This window comes from Poecile atricapillus, chromosome 15, assembly GCF_030490865.1.
Source record: "Poecile atricapillus isolate bPoeAtr1 chromosome 15, bPoeAtr1.hap1, whole genome shotgun sequence".
NCBI lineage: Eukaryota > Metazoa > Chordata > Aves > Passeriformes > Paridae > Poecile > Poecile atricapillus.
This window is the reverse complement of record NC_081263.1, coordinates 15,689,339-15,709,826: the sequence shown is the minus strand read 5'-3', so window position 1 is coordinate 15,709,826 and position 20,488 is coordinate 15,689,339. Positions and strand designations below refer to the sequence as shown.

The following is a 20,488-nucleotide window of genomic DNA, read 5'->3' as shown; positions in this document are numbered from 1 at the left end:
GATTTAAAACAACATCTTGAAGTAAATTGTTAATTTCCATACAGAGCAGAAACTTACTAATAGAAAACACAATATGATCTATGCAGGCAAGCAATGGTTTCTGGTACTCTGTGTAATTGTATTAAATCTTAAATAAGAGAATTTCTGGGTGAGAATTGAGAGCAGCAAAAGAATGAGATATGCAATCTCCTTACACAAACGTAAAAGCAACAGGAGACAGAGTTCCAAGCACCTGCTCCAAAGGCAGGTGACAGTGAAGGATGGATCCAGTGCCTCTCTGTGACCCTTGTTAATGCTCAGCGTCAGCCAGCAGGAACTGGCAAGTCACTTCTACACACAGATACTGCCACAGAACAGACACTGGCTCTGCAGTCAAAGAACTCAGTCAAGCGAGCTACAACAGGAGCACAGCTGACAGGCTGGGTTTGTGCTCCTAAAGCAGAAATCACAAACCCCTACAACCATGCAATGCTGAGACCAGTAAGCAGTTCATGATAACGTGTCTGAGATGTAGAAAGATGCACTTCTCCATCTCCTGCCCTGCCCATGTGTTACAAGAAGTTAAAACCACAACTTTCTTGCACTCCAGTCAAGTATCCAGCATCATGAGCAAGGCACTCAGCACAGACCAAGGAATAAGTGGTGCTTCTTACTCATGCTCTGAGAGCAGATCCCCTTTTCATCACCTAAGGCTGGAAACTGGACCTGCCTAGATCTGTAATAGTTCTGGATGAATTAAACCATGGCAGCTGAGATCAGCTCTGCCCAAGGCTGGCAGGGGGGCAACTCTGCACTGTTGTTTTGATACAGCAGTGTGTGAGACTGAAGCCTTCCCCATGGGCTGCAAACAACAGAGAAACTCTGTGACTCTCTCCCATCCCCTGGGCAGTGCACAAAAGGTGCCCCTACCTGCAGACACACAGCCTTTGTAAACCTGAGGCCCGCTCAAGGGAGATCTGAATGTGCTAATACACAAGTGAGCCTGAAATAGCTTGTGTGACTGCTAGACCCCAGATCACCTTAACTCCTCAAGGAACCTGGTAGGTAAGCCAAGGGCCATGCTTCCAGCCAAGGACAGTCCTCCTACTAATATGATGTCCCAAGCTGCATTTCAGTACCTTGCTGAAGACAATGAACATCTCAAAATCTCTTGAAGAAGAGAATGCAGGGCTGTGTTCCGTGTATCAAAACTTTCCACATCCCTGGGAACTAGAATTGCATTGAATTAAACCTGGTAGTACAGTTACTCATTAATTGTTGTGAAATATCATTAATGGATGTTGCATAATGGATGAAAATGGCCCAACCTAAAGCACATATATTTGCTTTGCTCTAAAAACTTACAAGTACATAAAAAGTACAGGAACTTCAAGTACCTCAAATGCATAATCACCCCTTTGGCACACTGTTGCCACAGAATACAGAAAGCAAAACTAATGTTTAAGTAAACCTCAGGGAAGTACTGTGCAAATACATTTAAGAGTCATGTTCCAGTCCAAGTCCAGCTAGCTAAAACTTTCCAGAACTCAACATTGCAGTTTTACAAAAAAGTGAGCTTTTAGATAGAAAACCAGATGGGAGGAATCACAGGAAAAGCTTCCCAAGAAACATAAATAATGCAAAAAAAGAAGGCTAAAATAAAATTCTATTTTAATAATTGTTATCTTTAGAGTGTTTTATGCTGTGATGTCAGTAGTCAAACCCAGTACTTCAGTGGTGATGCTAGTTTTAATAAGATTAGCAGCAGCATTAATCTAGCAGATATTAAATAGACGTGCTTTCTAGATCAAAACATCTTATGTGTTCTAATTAATTTCACTCTAGGACTTTAAACAAAAGAACTCATTGTACATATCAGAGGTACAATGGTCCTGAATATCCCAGACGAAATGTTTCAATAGAGGTGAGAACATCTCCCGTTATTCACACACAGAAAGCAAATCCTTCCTCAAAAGTGCTCATTTTTTTCAACACAGTAAACAGAAGACGCCTTAAAACACTTTGTATTCAATGCCACTGGTAGCACTCACAAGTTGTCTTAAATAAAAAATTAACACAGTTACAAAAAATGAACACAGTTTCAATTCACCCTCTCCAACATCAGGAAATGCAAACAATGGAAGACATCAATAACCTCTCAGAAGCACATACTCTCTGACAGCAGAGCAAATGAAAATAAAGTGAAGAGACTAGGCAAAGATAAGCAAACTTTTAAAAATGCAGATTAAAAAAGCTTCAAACTACTTTTAAAGTATACATACTTGCAAAAAAAACTTCTCCAAAACTAAATCAGCACAATCATGGGCTTATTGAAAAGTGACACTTTTCAGTAAAAGTAAGTGGCAAAAAAATCCTTATCAAGGTCTCACATTAACTCTGCAAACACTGTGTTGTGTTTTACTCTGAGCACAAGCAACTGAGTAATTCCACATATCATTAATGCCAGCAAGACAGCACATTTTTATACCCCGGTATAAAAATTTCTTTCCTCCAAGGGTTTATGCATGCCTTGTCCCTTTTGTTTCAGATGAACCCTGCATGTCCTGGACTTACTTATTCCCACCTCCTCCTCCTTGAGAGCTTTCTGCAATTACTTAGCCAAATCCCAGACCACCTCCACACTCCAAGCCCCCTTCTGCATGGTGTGTGCTGAAAGCCAAACACCCCTCTGCCTTCCTCTGTTGGTGGGAGGCAGAAGAGGGGAAGTGTCAGCTCAAATGATCAAATCAACTCATCAGAGCAAATGCCAGCTTATTTCCAACTGAAACATAACACAGGTTTAGTTGGATAGTTTTACAAATATATCAGCATATTTCTTCATTTCTATTTAAAGCAAATCATCTGGAAAAGAAGAGAGAGATGTAGGCTGAGACAGAACACTTCTGAAAGCTGCAGAGGGCCTGCAGATAATAATAAAAGCACAGGCACAGCTCTATTAACAGTGCAGATCACCACACCATCTGTCCATCAGCATTCCAGACCATTTATTCAACCATCTGCCCATGGACATTGAGAAAACCCAAGCCTAGACTTCATTAGGATTCAAACTGCATTCAAGTAAAATGTAGGTCTCAGATTTAGGTTAATACTTTTTAGTTTTGAGAATAACCTAATTCATATTGATAAAGACCACTAAGACCCCATGCTAGCTCTCCACTGCAGTTACAAGATTAAGACGGGTTGTTTTACTAATGCCCAGGCAATCTGTTATATATCAGAGTTAGCTTTGGTTGCCTGCATATAAACAGTTTAGGAAAACCAGGACAGCTATATCTGCAAGTCAGTTGTACCAGAAAAGCTAGAAGCTTCCTCACATACATTCACCCCAGAGTAACAAATTTCAGAAGTAGGAAGAAGCAGAAACTTGTCCTGTTGACTTTGCCCAGATCTGATCCTGACAAGTTACTCAAAAATAAAACCAAACATACAGAGAAATGAATAGAAATTCACAATGGCATTACCCTGTTTCACCAAAGTAAAGATCTTACAAACCTTAAATATACATGTTACCTTGAAAAGTAACACATGCCAAATATAGAGAAAACAGTGTGGGGAATATGTGTGTCTGGCCCTACACACCTCCTAGAGTCAGTGACAGTGCTAATGACATGTTTCTGAGATGGGATTAAACACTTTTCCCATTTTTAAGCATGGCCCAGCTGCAGAGAATATTTTGAAATTCCAGATCTCAGACAGAGGGAGGTCTAAAGGCACCACAGAATTACCACTAAGGGTGGTTGTTACTCTGGCTGTATCCAAGGAGAAGCTAGGGCAAGGACATCAGTCAGTCCTAGAAGGAGCTAGGACCCTGAGGTTAGTTCAGTTGGTTAGAGCATGGAACTAAAGACCAGAGATCATGGGTTCAATAGGGGCCACTTAAGAGTTGGACTCGATCATTGTGCGTCCCCTTCCACCTCAGCATTACCCTGTGACATTCTGGAATGGACTTACAGCAAATGACCTCATGGCCAAGGCAACAGAATAACACAGAGAAATAAAACAGGACTTGTTCCAATATGTCAATATCTTTTACCGGGGAGCTCAAACTGGACCTACACTGCCAACAGTCATCAACAGCCCTGACAGAGGCTCACCTTTCCCTCATCAACCCCTTACCTCATCATACTCCCTGCAGCCCAGCAAGCACAGCTCAAGATGTGGTCAGGCCACTCAAAGCTACAGCTTCAATTCCATTTAAAACAGCTTTTTTAAACTATTAGAAAAATAAAAAGGTCTGAAATGCAGGTCTCGCATCACTGATACCATGGTCTCATATTGCAAACACTACACTGTGTAAGATAATAAAAATTCATCTCACAAATTCTTTTATTTTTGTCTTAAAACCCACCAGGTCCCTTGCAGATGTTGCTGTTATTGGAAGGTGATTGAGAACTCCACTGCACTGTAACTGGAAACCATCTTCCAGTTATCAGCCTTTATCAGTCTGTGGCCAGTTTGTGCCTGGTCTTGTCAAACTGAGATCCTCCTCAAGGCTCTTCCTCCCTGTGAAACTCGGGACAAATTAAAACAATGCCCCAGCCTAAGTGCTTTTAAATATTTCTCTATACAAGAGGATCTTCCTTCCTTTGAAAGCCCCGGCAACCTTCTTCACTTCAAATTCCCCTGACACTGGTAAAGTCACCCAGGTTTCACAGAGGCCTGGATGTGGCAGCCAGATGTGCTTTGCTAGATTAAAAAGCAGCAGTAATTTTTCACAGGACACAAGCTCAGTCTCCAAGTGTAAGTACAGTTCCTGGGACTAGCAACTGAGACAGAAAACCCAAGGATCCAACACACAATCCATCCTCTCTGGCAGATTTCAGAGACTTGAACCAGCCCTTGGAGTACTTTCCAAGTATGATGTGGGGGAATGTCAAGCTAGGTGTGCCCTGAAACTACACCTTGTAGGGAGAAATGTTGGAGGAAGGTGAGGCTGGGACAATATTTACAGTCACAAGAGACACTGTGTTAACATATTGCTAAAAAAAGAAAAGGTATTCTACATGAATTATATGGAAAGAACATCTTGCCTCCTGCCCAACTGTTGCCATGGCCACCAGCTCGCTGGTGATCTACAGCAAAGCACAGAAGCAACAAGCCTGTCCTTCCCGGCCCCACCACTCCCTGGCTGCAGACCACTCAGCTTTTCCCAAAGCTCAGGCCTGTAAAGGACAACAACAGCTCCAGGACACGCCAAATTCGCAGGTTGGTGGCTGCAGTGCCAGGTTTCTGTGGGGCTTGCTCAGTTTCAGATCTGGGGCTTAGTTTAAAGAAAAATGCAAAGAGGCTTTGCTTGTTGAGGGAAAATATAGAGCCAAAAGGCAGCAGCTACACACAGCTCTGTGGCAGGGCCTCTTTCCCATCTTCGCACTCTGTTCCGGCTCCCACAACCATGCTGCTCACAGCCAGGCAAGGCATGGACATGCCCAGAGCTTTGGTGGGTCAGTAAAGGACTGGCAGCGGAGGCCAATGCATAATATATTCATATTCTTCCCAATCCTGGCACACAGACCACAGCAGGAAGTGCCTCTGCTGTCTACACTCACTTCAAGGCATTGCACTTATTCTTACCCACCTGACATGGGAGCACACTTTACCTCTAAAAGTAACAGAGAAGATATAGATGGAGACATGACAGTACAGGAAAGTGTTTTAAACCCATTATTTATTTCTAAAGAAAAAACATTGCTTAACACTATTGCTGATTTCCAGATCAGACATTAAGGTTATAATGTGGTAAGATTAGTGATTTTTATACTTGTATGCTGTAAGACACCAAAGCTCACAATTAACTGAGCTAAAGCAACATAGAGATGTGTAGCTGCCCTATCAGTGTCTGATATTAAGAGAAGGAAAAAAATAGGGACTACCTTCATAGGATTGTATTTACTACGTTCTTTGTGTGCACAGGCTTGCAAATAGTCTTTTGGAATCACCTACATCAACAGACTTCTATTAAATTTATCACATGTTGCCAGCCCCAGGTGTGCATCAGCAGTGCTGTGTGACCTGCCCCATACTGAGCAGAGCACTACAGACACAGCAGCTTCCAACTGCTGGAGAAAAACAGCCACTATCTGCATACCCACATACTGTTCAGTGAGAGGGCAGCAGGATAATCTGATATGGGAAATGAGCCTGTGCTCTGCAAAATGCCACACAGAATCCCAGTGCTCTGCTCTGCCTATCACAGAGCATGTCCTCTCTCTTGGATGCTGGTGGAGCAACCAATTCTATGAAAGGATTATTCCTATGGCAACCAGAGCCATTGGGCTCACCTCTATCATCAATAAAATCCTGGTAAACAACTGTGGCTGTGTCAAAACAGCCCCAGCAAAGCAGCATGCTGTATCTAGGGCAGCTCTCTCACTTCCATCTCCTCTCAAGACAAACAGGTAGAACATGCAAGCTCCTCCTTTCCCAGCCAATGAACCAGACAGGACATGAAAGAGCTCCAGTTCTTCAGCATACTGCACTTTTCCAATAAACTGTTATTCAGGAGACCAGCCATCCTGCAAGATGTTGTGCAGCCTTAGCAGAACAGTTTGCACCTCAAAACTTTCATGCTGCTTGTCATGTAAGGGTGAAGGGCAATTTCTGCCACTGGATATATTCCAGTTCTAATTAAACCTTAACAGGAGCTAAAATTAAAATATGGATTTTTTTTTTTTTAATCTCTCTCAACATTTCTGCTGAACTATGGGGAGTTACCAACTGACCCTTGTCTCCTGCACATGGTCTTACCTGACAGTCGAAGTCCTGGAAGTTGCGAGCTGCATTCTGTTTAAAAAAAACAGGAAAAAAAGAAAGAAAAAAGGAGATCAGCACAATGCTCCAGAACACCCCCAATAACATCATGAAACTTTCCCATAGAGACCTCTGCTATAGCACAGTCAAGACTGGCTGCAGTCAGGTAACCAGTGAAATGCAAGACCTGTACAAGCAAACTCCATGCAAGATCTGCCCATTCCTATACAACAAGGTTATTGGGCTGTGAGGGGGCTACCAGCTAAGGGAACTGAATACCTGTGTGCACAGCTGAGAGTGTTCAAGCAGGGACAGATGCACACAGGAAAGACACTGGCCACACCTGGGCTGCATATGGGTCTGGGCTTTGTCTCCTCTTGGTGTCCATTAACAATTTGGATGCAAAACTCCTGGGATCTCATGTACTGAGTGCAAGAAAAAAGTCAGCTCCTATGCAGCCACCACTTCAGTTATGGGATCCTGTCACGACAGACACAGTGACCTGCAAGTTCTTGAAACCCCAGTGCATGGGAACTGCGTGCAGTAGCTCACCACTGATTCTTCCCAGAGGGTGATCTCATGCAGGTTAGAAGGCCTGCAGGAACCTGTGTGCCCATGTGCTTTGTGAAACACTGTCTCTAACCCCAGAGTAGGTTACATCACTGAGAGCTGTCAGCAGAAGGCTGAGCACACCACTTGAGATGGCATTCCAGCTTATGTGTTTTAGGCATAGCACTTGTTGTGGTTTGATAGTGGCCAAATGCCAGGCACCCAGGAAAACTATTCTTTTACTCTCTCTTGCTCTCAGCTGGGCAGAGAAGAGGGGAAAAAATTAACAAAGGGCTCATGAGTTAAAATGAGCACTGGGAGAAAACACCCTAAAGGCAAAACCAGTTTAAAGGTATAAAGTAAATTTATTATTAACAGAGTCAGAGGAGGATAATTAGAAGTAAAATAAGCCTTTAAAACACCTTGTTTTTCCCCCAACCCCTTCCTCCTTCCCACCCACAGTACAAGGAGACAGGGCATGGGGGTTTTGGTCAGCTCATCGCTCGAGATCTTCTGTTCATTCAAGGAGAGGAGTCTTTTCTTGCTATGCCATGGGGCCACTCCCACAGCAGACAGTTCTCTGTGAACTTTTCCAGTGTGGCTCTAATCTCAAGCAGTCCTGCCAAAACTGCTGCAATGTGCGTCACTCCCACAGGCAAACAGTCTTCCCAATACTGCTGCGGTGTGGATCACTTGTCCATGGGGTGCTGTCCTCTGAGAATAGGCTGCTCTAGTTTGGAAGCAAAGACCCTCTCTCTGCCTCTGGAAGCAGGGGCTCTCCATTTGGGTCTCCACTAGATTACAGCTTTCTCTGGCATCCACCCACTCCAGTGTAAGCACTTCTCCCACAGGCTGCAAGTGGATCACTGCATCCCCCATGGACTTCATGGGCTGAAGGAGTACATGCTCCTGCTTCACCATGGTGTTCACCATGGCCTGAAGAGGAATCTTGGCTTTGACACATGGAGCACCTCTTCCCCCTTTTTCCACTGACCTTGGTGTCACCTTGTTGTTCTCCCTCACATACTGTCACTTCTTCCTCTTCTCTGACTAGAAGAAAAACCACTGCTTGTAGGTGCTTTTGATAACAAGTTCTGCTAATTCAAAGATTCCTACAGGATCCCACAGCTCCAAGAGGTCGATCATGTCTAGGTTCCGGACTGGAGAGTCTTTCACCATATTTCTGCTGCCAGCTGTGCGGCTCCGCCACCACCGAGCAGGCAGTGGTGGCCACCATGGCACTGGTGCTATTTAACACCTCTCTTCATGGAGGGCACTGGGAAGGAGAAGCTGCTGCCACTGCCCCTGCCCTTCTTCCTGTGGTACAGCTGGCTAGAGGCAGCCAGGCAGGCAAGGCTCTCCACAGGCTGCACTGGGATGGCAGCAGCTGTGGCACCTCGCAACCCCTGGAAAAAGCTGCACGCATACTGTTTTGATTTTCTTCTGAAGTATGTCATCCAGAGGCATTACCAACCTCTCTAATTGGGCCAGCACCATGTCCATCTTCAGAGCCATTAGAGATTGGCTCTGTTGGACATAGTGGAAGCTTCTAACAGCCTCTCACAGAAGCTACTCCTGTGGCCCTCCCTCATTACCAAAAACCAGGCTATACCAAATCAACACAGCACCTTAGTACTAAAATTACTAGGAGAAAATTAGGATCACATATAGACAAAAGAAGCACTCCAAACATTTCTTCTGGCTGAACAGCCTCATTCGTCTCCACATGTAAATGCACGGCCGTGTTTTCCTCCCTGCAGAGCCTTGCCTTGTTAGTAAGAACAAGGGTTGTTACCTACATTCTGTACTTTGAGACATTTAAGTTGAAATATATGTAAATCTGTTTTAAGAATCCATTCCCCTCCTTCCTCCTTTGTGTTAAGTGTTGAACTGTGGCAATGTTTTGAGCAGGACATAGCAAAACCCACTAAATCCTCAGGATTGGGGAAAATAAAATAAAAAGCAGCCTCCTCTCATTTCGGTTTAAGACCCTGAAATTAATTGAGATTTCTGACATCACCACCATCTTGTGAAGCAGGTCAGTTCAGTCATCCATTTCTTTATGGAGAAATGAGAAGCTTCTGTATAGAACACTGGATTTGGATGGTGCATGCTAAGTAAAAAAGAAGGTGCTCTGAAGTTGTACTTAGAAAAGTCTGAGATTCCCCAAGCGAGTGGGGAAGAAATGACACAAAGCAAGGAATGGAGCTCTGAATTGAGCTGCTTGCTGTCAAGGCATACCATGAGGCAAAAGAAGCTGACGTGCCCTGACTCCCACATACTTGATTTTAATACACTGAAAACCTGACTTTAAACCATTTATTCATTGTCTTAACTTGAGAAACTTTAAGGCAAGTTTTTCAGGCCTTTGAACATGCCATGGCTGCCCCTCAAAGCACAGAGCTGGCTGGGCTGATCAACCCAGCCTAAGGACTGCCCATTTCATTTCCTGAATCCAGCTCTGGCATTTCAGTAACTTTTCACTGAGGCTGAATTAACAGGAATCAAAGGTGCCAGAAGAATAAAGTGTCGCTGGGATAGTTTGTCTGATCAGGCAATACTCTCTTTTTATCTTTTTTTCAACTAAATGGGAACATTGGAAGTTCCTTTGCTTCCCCAGTAAAAAGTCACTGCATTTTAGTGAACCTGAATGAGGTGAACAAACATAATGTATTTTACTTCCCTGAACTTGATATTCGGCTTAAATTACACACTAACAAAATAGTGTTTATATTCTTTAAAAGTCAAGCTCGTAACTTTTTACTGATTTGGGGCGGATCAAAGGCAGGACCCAGTGGTCCACAGTGGCATTACCTACAGGTCAGACAAGTGAACAAGATACAAACCCATTTCCACTTCCACTGGTAATTCCACTGGTTCCAGAATTTGAGACACTAGAGCTCCTTCTCTGTGTACAGTAGCCTTTGTATCTGAGTTCATAAGCACTCATTCATTAGCACTTTTAGAGTGTTACTGAATTTTTTCTGGCCATTAATCCATGCTGACTCAAACTCCTATGTCTAAAGTGGTTGGTCAATAAAAACCTTAGTGTACTGCCAGCTCAATAGATTTTGGACTCTGATACCTTGAACAGAATGGCAGGTTATTGAACCACACCCTCACACTCCATAAACTATGCCTAAAAAGTACACATGTATTATCTCAAGCTTGAAAGCCTTAGTAAGGGTAGAAAGCCTTCCAGTTGGCTGCTCCCTAAGGCCCTCATTTTGTTAAAACAAAGTGTGAAAAGGAGAGCCACAACATACTTCTCTTCCCACACAGTACAGAAGATGGTTCTGAAACTACCCTTCATATTTCTCCCTACTGAGACACTATATATTTCCTGTAACTTCAACACTGAGTCAAGCAAAGAAGTAATCACTATCTATGTGCCCTTCTGCACAAGTGGTTAACACCACTTGCTGCTCTGTTTGGGAGACCACTCTGCATTTGAACCACAATTGACACCACAGCAAGAACTGGATGGGGCTAACAGGCAATACTTGACAGAAAGACTGGAAACTTCTAAAGTGAAAACCACTTTGATTTGGCATGCTTCAATGCTTCCTACTTAGGTCAGCTGACTGAAGCAAGGGCAATCTACCCAGCTGAATTCAAACACAGAAAATCCCCGGAGAATCATGAGCAAGATCCAGGCCACTGCATTTAGGAAGCTTGTCTTCTGTAAATGTTTTCTTTTGAAATTACAAACTGCCCTCAGAGCCTTATTCCACATTTTTATTTGCTGATCTACACTGATTTTATACTTTCAAGACTCAGCTTTCGAAGAAACACTTTTTTTAAAAATGGTGGAAGCCTAGTAGTCAGCACTAGTCTGTTACAACAGGCAACTGAACTGCAGATTTCAGCTGAGTTTTTAGATTTCACAGATACTAAACAGATATGCTAGGACACTACAGAAATCAGCAAAAACTGATCAGTACAGACTAAAACATAGCAGAATTCCAGAGATTTCACCCATTTTGTGGAGGACAATGCAGTTTTCTGCAAGCACACAGTGAGTGCACGAAGCACCACAGACAGCCCTTTGGCAGCACAAACCAGTTAGTGATCATCAGCCATCAAACAGCAAAGCCTTAGGAACTCCTTCCCACACCATGTGACTTGGCTCAGAGCTATGCAAAGCGACCAAACCACATTGCTCATAATCAGTTTGTAGATGCAAGATGCTAGATATTGTTGGGATGCCTGTAATGAACTTAGGCACTCTCAACAACAGTTTGTGGCAGAATCCAGTAAGACTCTTCTTCCATTGAGCTCAGATGGCTCTTCCCCAGTCCACAGAAGACAGAGTGAAAGACTTAAACAGCTACTGTGATACAATGATTTTCCAAAGTCTCAGTATTGCATAAGTCTGGACTGCTCTAACTGCACTCTGCAGACATTAAAAGGAAATTGCTTTCCATTACTAAATCCAGGGAGACAGGGCTGTTTTAGGGGTCAAAACACTAAAGGCTCATTTAAGATAGAATATTTTAAACAAAAAGAAGAAAAAAACCCAAAACAAACAACAAAACAAAACAACCACAATCCAAAACCAGCCAAACAAAAACCAGGACACAGCCCAGCATTTTCTAACAAGGAGAAACTTGGAGGTTCTACAACTACACCAGGTAAGGAATGTGATCACTTTTCCAGTTGCTGCCCAGCCTTTGCAAATCCTCAGTACAGGCACAATGTACTGTTTGGCCAGAACTCCAAAATTACCTGAATTGTGAATTACCTGAGACTTTGGAAGAGTGGCTGTGGTAGATTATCAGAGTGGGGAAGAATTTACTGAGTTTCAGTACTTAAGGTACCTCAATCTGTAGACAGATTCTGGCAGCTAGGACTCATTGCCAGACACAAAGTCATCCCAAGTACACCTGTGAGGACAAAGCAGCAGCCAGCATTACCTTGTCATTCAGGAGTGGTTTGATCTCTGTCAGCTGAACATCCTGCAGTTCATCCATTGTGCTGGAAGTAGAGCCAATTAATCCTCAAAGCAACAAATAGGGATTCTGAAACAAAGGCATATTGTTAGAAACAGCATTACAAGATATGTTAATCAAAGAACGCTTAGAGACTTTCCATTAGACTTGTCTGTGCTTCAAATTAAGCCTGCAATAAACTGGTTCTTGATGCAACACGAAGCACCTCTAAGTGCAGAAGGCAAACTCTGCTCTCACTGTGTCAGTCTAGTTACTCCTTGCCCTGCCCACTGAAAGCTGCCCCTGAAACCTCAGGCCTTTCAAGTGAGAAACTGCATCTACTTCCATGCATTGGTGGTATTTCAGCCATAGCATGTCTGGAAATGAACTGGAAATTACTTGATCAGCAGAGTGAAAAACTGTTTTGTATGAAGTAATACTGACTTCCCCTGTTGTCCCCTACATACTCAAACCCCATCATCCTGCCACCCAAGGCAAGGCTGTGCTGTTTCCCTGAGACACACAGCCAAAACCACATCCACACACAGGAGATGGAGGTGTGGAGATCCATGCTCCTTGCTGGCAGGACATAAGAGTCCAGAACACAGGGAAGCCCTTGATGTACAAGATGAGATATAAAAATGGCCCTAGATAGTGCTGGTCCAGTGGAAGATGTGCAGACAACACTGACAGCATGGCAGCCCAAACCATCGTTCTATCAGATGGTGCAGAGTCAGCAAGGAAAAAAAAAATGTAATCAATAGTATAAGAAGCTGCCATATGTCTGTGGGAAATTGCTGCTGCCATGGAACTAGAGGAGAAATCTTTGAGTATAAATACAGCAATGAAGATAGAGAAACAATGTGGCTGAGTTTACAACACATTTAATTTTTATTCTAGATGCTCTAGCTGTGTTTCTAGACAGAAGAATTTCTAGTGCAAGCACCTGCAGCAACATGAAAAGTGCTCTGTCAAGAGATTATCACACCTGATGGTGCAGACTACCTGATTGTTCAGGAAAATTGTACCTATTACTGCAGATGAAATAAACAAAGTAATCATCTTCATTTGATGGAACAGAAGTAAGCATATGGTGGACTTCCTGAGTATCAGATGAGAATGCTAAGAAAATACTTTTGAATAGTGTCACAAATATCTTTGTCTAAGATATTACAGGCAACTAAGCACAGAAGAAAAAGAGTGGAAAAAGAACAATTGTGTTTGCCATCCACCTTAATTCAACACAAATATGCACTGGGGAGAAGGGATCCCTCGCACCCCAAGTGCTGCACAAAGCTGCACCCTTTGTGACAGGAATAACACAGGTGTGGCTGAAGCCAGTCTGTCAGGAAACAAATCAAACCAAAATGCCTTTCCCTCTGAAAATCAGCCATAGGAACATGCATATGTTTTAGTTTCTTTGCTTTGAGAAACTCAATTATTTTTCTTTTTTAGACTTTTTTTAGCTGTAAAACATACCAGTTGTGAGACTTTCAAGAAATTGATTAATCTACAGGCAATAACCCCTGTTGGGGAGGGTGAAACAGGGAAACCTTATGAATATGATTGTTTGGCAGAAGATTCTGAAAATATGAAGGCTAGAATCGAATTAGCAATGAAAGCCTGCTTTGAGTCATAGGATACTGAGTACTGGTTACTATATAACCAAAGAACAATAGCCTAGCCAGCTAAAGGAGAATCCCTGCCAATAAAACAATGTCCTTCTGCTGATAGGAAGTCCAAAGGTCAAGAAGCAAGGAAAGAACTTGTAAAGCTTGTAGAGTTTAAAATGCAACACTGTATGTTAATATGGAGATGCTCAAACGCTGTATGTAAATTATTTAGTGGGTGTATCTCGTAGTGATTGGTTACTGGGAATTAGAATATTCACTATAGAAAAAGATATATTGGATTGTAACAAGAACTTTGCTCTCTTCACACTTACCTCTTACCCCTTTACCCCTCTTTTACCTCTTAGCTCTCTCTTAACCCTTCTCTCTTACCTCTTAGCCTTACCCCTCTCTCAGCTCCCCTCTCCCCCTCTCTTAACTCTCAGCTCTCAGCTCCCCTCTCTTAACTCCTACCCCTCTCCCTGCTCCTACCCCTCTCTAGTCTTCCCTGCTCTCTCCCTCTGGTTTTTCCCTCTTTCCCTCTGTTGCTCTTACTCCCTCCCTCCCCTTTTCCAACCTCTCCTCCCCTGATGTCCCCGCTCTCTCTCCCCTCCCCCGGACCATGTGGATGCCGAGGCTGGTGGCAGACACAGGTCTCCCCTCTCTTTACCCTTATAATAAATTGCTTATACTTGAACAGCTTGACCCTGGAGAAGTCTCTCACCGCGAGCGAGCATTATAGACAGCAATAAACCCCCTTACTCCACAATGAATTTTTACTCAGAAGAGGAGTAAGAGCCATTATATAGTGGACTGTAAGCCGCAGAGGAAAGCTCATTACTGTCATACCACTAAGATATTATGGAATAAAAAAATATTTCTACTAAGAAATTACAACTTCCACATACACTGGGACTGATCAAGAGCACAACATCTACCAGGTTCTCTCCAAAACAGCATCACATGAGGTTACAGACACAAAAGAAATTCCAAACAAGCATCACAAAGCTTATCTGCAGATAAGGTGCAGGCAAGTGACACCGTACTAGAACGATCACCTTCACCTCATTAGTTGGAGAGCGCAACCCTTCTCTTATGGTCCTTGAAAAGACACCCACTGGTGGCAGGCAAGAAGGTCATGCTTATTCTTGGGGTCACCCAAGAGACAAGGAAGTTGTCCACTCTACCCAAAGGAATTAAAAACTGTGCACACACCAGCCACCTTTCTCTGTGGGTTTTTATACACATGGGAGTTTTCCTGAGTCTTGGGTTGACACCTTGCATTTTTGCCTAAACCAGAGCCTACAGAGAAGGAGGGCACCAATATAATAACCCTTCTCTTCTGAGTTGTGGCTGATCAAAGGACACTTCAGAGCACCAATTGTTCTGCATTAGATTGCTCAAAGAAACTTTTGCTATAGCCTTGCAGATATTTCTTCTAGTTTCCCCTGAGCTATAGAAAGTCCCAGAGAGGCCTGAGATGCATCCTACACAAACATGCCCAGGTATACCATTTGCTGTCAATACAAGCACATCCATGAAGTGTGCAAAGTCTAGAGAAGGGGACACATTTTATAACCATGCACTACATTAATAATTATAATAATTATTAATATAATAATATAAGTAATATAATTAATAATATTATAGCCAATAATATTAAAAATAATAATGTAATTAATCATTAATTATATGAGAAAAATAAAAACATAGTAGGGGTTCAAAGCAAGGATTATCAAATGCATTTATCTAATCAACTTTGATTTAATACTTGGTCTCTAGATGCAACTACAGTGCACTTAATAAACAATATTTTAAAAACTCTGAAATTGACCGGGTGTTTATTTTCCTGGTCCACTATTGCTCCAAATGCTGTCTCACAGGAAGGGAGGTCTCTAGAGCAAGCTGCTGTTAGCCATAACGTGCACTATGCACTGCCCTTTCCTTAAAGCAAGCTGGGTAGCAACAAAAAAGGGCTGCTGATTTGAGTGCTGAGAATTATGTGAAACTTCCTTGAGACAGAAGAGACAACCTTCCTTAACAACAGCTGGGTTCAAATAACTGTGAAAACCTCTGTAGTGAAGTTCACAGAACAGTAAGAGACTTGCTCTGCTGTAAGTCTGCAGCAGTCAGCCTGGGAAGCTCCCCAGCTCTTAACACATTCTCACCCAGAAGACCTATGAAGGATCTCTCCAGTGGGAAACAAATACTGAGGTGAGCCAGGAAGTCACTGAGAACTGCTCATCTGAGAGCAAAATCAGACAGAGAGATTAAACCTGCACAGCCTCAGATGGTGGATTTTTTTCTAAACATTTTGATTCTATATCTCTTCACCTAGCTTGGAAAGTTTTTTAAAGGAAAAGGCACAGGGGGTTCCCATCACTGCTTGCAAGCAGCTTTTTTAGCTTGCTGAACCAGCTCTTCCCAATCCATTCACTAGCAAGCTCTCCAGAAAATGGCTGACACAGCCTAAGGACCTCATTTTAATCTAGTCAGAGGATATTCCACTGGCAGATGCATGTACCTTTCTCTTCCCTAGGTTTTAGCAAGCTCAGTGTGATTGCCCTAGATTAAATCTGTGTAATTTGTCATTACAGCATAAAATCTACTAGCTCTATATGACTATTTGCCACAACTGCACCTGAGCACCCTGCTATGCTAACAGCAACATATGTTTTGGCTTGAAATATGGCAAACAGGCCCATTTGAGTAAAAAAGGCCACAAAAAATTCTCAAAAGAGGATGCTTTGTAGTAGAGAGACCTTTGTAGACCACATCTTCAAGTGCAGAGGCAAAGGAAAGGGACAGGTGTTGGTGAGCTGGGCTATCCTCTGTTCCAACCATACTAAAGACTACTTGTAAAAGCTCTGCAGACTTGTCTGCCCAGGAAACTATTTTCTCTCTCCATTTCTCCTATTAGTTAAAGAGAAAAACATGCCATTTCATAAGCTGAAAGCAAGTTTAAAATGCCACAACAGAGCAGCATAAATATTCGTAAGACTCAAAAGATTTTTGTAAAAGACAGGCCACAGGCAAAGCAAAAGGTTTGCCTGAAACAATCCCTGTATAAATAATACATTTTTTCTATAAATAGACCAGTACCACCTGCTTTGCAAGTACTCCTCTTTCCTATATTACTATATTATATATTACTATAAATGTATTCAAATTCTCCAACTGAAGCTATCCGTTCCTTTTCAAAGGTTTCCTAAAGGCTGAAGTAGATTCTATGCTCTTTGAAAACCAGTAAGACAAGAAACCAGGAAATTCAGTAAGACAAAAGATGTGGTGAATCATTAAGCACAGAGACTAGAATCAGGGTAGAAGACAGAAGGCTACCAAAAAACAAGGCAGGCAAGCCCCAGAAAGAAACCATCTACCTATAAATAAGGTCTTAAATATGCATTTGCATGTTCACTCTAAGACAAGGCTGTTCTCAATTTACATCATTTCAATATACAAAGAAAGAAATTGGAGTAAAGTTCAGTAAGTCAAGAGTATGAGTACTACAGGCCTGGAGTGTGAACTGCAGTATCTGTAGGTTCTGAAGCTCTGCTTTCTGGTCATCAAAGCTCTGGCACAACTGCTCCCTGCAGGGTTAGGAGCTGCAAGAGCTGCATCGTGAATTCAAATGTTTTCTTATGGAGGTACAACCTCTCCACGCAATTTAAGAACTCAGTGCGACAAAACCTTGCATTCAGAGGCTAAAAATTCTTGGGTTTTCACCTCAATTTGACTACATCTTATAATTTGTTACCTCCATAGTCACTTACACTTTTGCTTTATATGTTAACCACACTGAGGCAAAATTACACCCATCAGTCAAGCTATGCTACAAAACATGGCATTAAATGTACCTAAACATATGCTCCCTCATTTGGCAGACAACAGAGGCAAGCTGAAGAAATTCCTCTCGAGGGACTCACAGCCATGACAATCCAGGTAAGGTTTGTGAGCACCACTCCCTGACAAGCCAGTTACATCTTGTAAGGTGGAAAGCAGAAGTGTTGCTCCCAGACAAAGGAAGATAGGAACAAACCCACAGTTTGCAACCCATGCCAGAACCAAAGTACATTACCCATGATCTGCAGGTTTGCTGCTCAGGTATTTATTTCTTCAGCCATGCGTGCTGTGTAGCTCTCCACTGCAAATTCTCCCTTTCTTTAAAAGGGGATTCCTAATTCCTGTGCCTCCTGTGCTGCTCTCCCACAGATGGAAAACCATCTGCCTGGCAGGGCTCCTCAGCATGGCTGAGCAAACCACAGTCCTGGCATATAGATCTCAGCAAATTTTCATTTAAGGGGCTTGAGACCCTTGGGTATTCCTGTTCTGTTGCTCCTCTGCCCTGTGCAAGCCTTCCCAAAACCTGCACAGGCTATTTCTATAGTTTCTATTTTCTGTTTTCTATACTAAAATGCTGGCTGACATGGTAAACTTCCAGAGAAACAGGCAAAGGACCCAAATTCAGTTTCAAAATATTTTCCAAGGTTACTCACTTTGCATTCCAGCTCATGTATTTTTGGGAATGTGCCACATGGTGCTCTACCTCCAATACAAACTGTGTGCCTACAGAAAGAAACTGTGTTCTGCTTCACCAGTGCAGTCCCAGCTTCTGATGTTGCCGAAATGATTTTTGCTTTTTTATTTCCTTCCTATATATTCATAGCTCTCTAGACTTTTGTTGCATAGTTATATAGTTCCTAGCTAACTCCAGTACTTTTCCCTACCTTGATAGGCAGAAAGACAAAACACATTCCAGAGGTTCCAAGCTCTGGGGGCCCAAGGCTAGGCTCTCTGGGAGCCAAGTTTGAAACCAGCTCTTTGAGACACATTTTCATAAACAAAGTTTAATTCTTGTCTAAGGGGGAGGGGGCAAGAATTCAGAAAAGGGTAGAACCAGGAATTACCTCATCACTTGCGCTTCTAATTGGGGATTTCTGTCAAATACACTAATTCACTAAATTTACCAAACGGTATTACCCTATATGGGGGTGGGCATTTTTCCCTATCAGCTGCCCCTGGAGGGCCCAAATAAAGACCAGCCTTTATATTACCTCCTATACTAATATTGTTTCAAAAGTGTGTTGCCTTACTCCTAGCTCTTTAAGGCATTATTGCACTTGAGCAAAGCAACAGCAGCTTCCTAATCTACCATGATTTTACATCCCTGAAATCTGAGCTACACCTAGGACAGAAAGGTCAGCTGGTGCACATAATTTCTAAGGTGTTTAAACACCTACATTTAACAATGGTTTTGTAAGGAAAAGGTCTGTGCCCAGCTTTCCATTAATTCTGGATGAATCCAATTTTAATTAAAAGCAGTGTCATATTGCCATGAGTGTAACTGAGCTCAGCAAGCAGGATGCTGTCCCTGCCGATCACCTGAATTAACAGGCATCAACTATAGGGCTGACTAAACAAGAATGCTGTAAAAGTCTTTGAAGTGTTTTACATTACCTGGACCAGTGCCCATGAAAACACTGAGTTATGCTGAGATCCCCTATACAGGACAGTCCAAGAAGTTTTAGAGTGGGGACACCCAGGATATAAACTGGAATGAGAAATTTCTCTGATGAAAATTGTGCAAATTATTGTCTTGAAAGAGTCTCTTCTGATCATGGTATCTCTTTCAAACGGCTTTGCAGCATTTCCCTTCTCCCTGAGGCAAATGAAATAAGCAGTTACTGTTACCACCAGTCATGTTACTCTCATGAAGTTCTATGTCCCTTTGTGTCCAATGGCATCACATCTAAACCAACATCTGTGTTACCCAGTGCCAGAGCTCACACAGCTCAGACTAAACCACAGAACCCTTCTCGTCAGCTTCATGGTGAAAGACACGTTCAAATGGATCTGTTCCAAGATGCTTTCACTTCTACTGAGTCATTTACTTGGATTAGCCCTGTAGTTTAGGAGGTCCCACCTAAAGGCTCCCACCGGTGAGGGCTCTTGAAGGTTTTGGCTAGATGCTTGTCCAAATGAAAAAATATGTAGCTCTTCATCAGCACTGTTGCTATCAAGGCATCCACAGCACCTTCTCCTCCTGCCCTCTCCCCTCTGTCCTGTGTCCCCACCCTTCAGCACTATGTGTAGCTGACCTCAATTGCTCCCCAGCACACACCCACCCAAGCCACACCAGACAACTGGGAAAAATGCTGTCTTCAGCAGGAACACGCACATAAGCAGCTTACGATGAAATCTGACTGCTTTCCACCAGATCCTTCAGTTTCCACTGAAGTTTTATTTTCAAGCTTGTTTCTGCTTCATTTCAGCCGTGCTTCCTACTAACCAACTGAGTTTTCACACTTAAAGTGAAAAAAAAATTATTCAAATGTGAATACAAATTGCATTGAGCAAAGTAAAGCATTCCACAGCAAGGTGAATTGGAAATCTGTTTAAATGAGATTTGAACAATGATTTTTATCACTAAATATCACATTTCAATATCTTATTGAAAAAGTTACATTTTCACTGGTTACTAAACATTAAATTGCAGTCATTCAAGGCCAGGTTAGACAGGGCTTGGAACAACCTGGTCTAGTGGAAGGTGGAGCTTTAAGGGCCCTTTCAACCTAAACCATTCCATAATATAACCATTACACTTACCTGAGCCTTCTTGCTGTCTGTGAGGAACCACAATTTAAGTTACTG

At 42.6% G+C, this 20,488-nt stretch overlaps 1 protein-coding gene across 4 annotated transcripts in view; it reads right to left on the bottom strand.

Annotated features, from left to right (window-relative positions):
* NDRG3 (NDRG family member 3) overlaps nt 1–20,488 on the bottom strand; it is a 63,661-nt gene that overhangs the window by 21,842 nt on the left and 21,331 nt on the right. For all 4 annotated transcript variants that reach the window (XM_058850801.1, XM_058850803.1, XM_058850804.1 and 1 more), the window contains exons 2-3: nt 12,213–12,317; nt 6,745–6,780 (exon numbers count right to left, since the gene is read on the bottom strand). In XM_058850801.1, coding sequence (XP_058706784.1) covers nt 6,745–6,780; nt 12,213–12,269 — 93 coding nt within the window. In that variant the 5' untranslated portion in view covers nt 12,270–12,317. The remainder of the gene's footprint in view (nt 1–6,744; nt 6,781–12,212; nt 12,318–20,488) is intronic.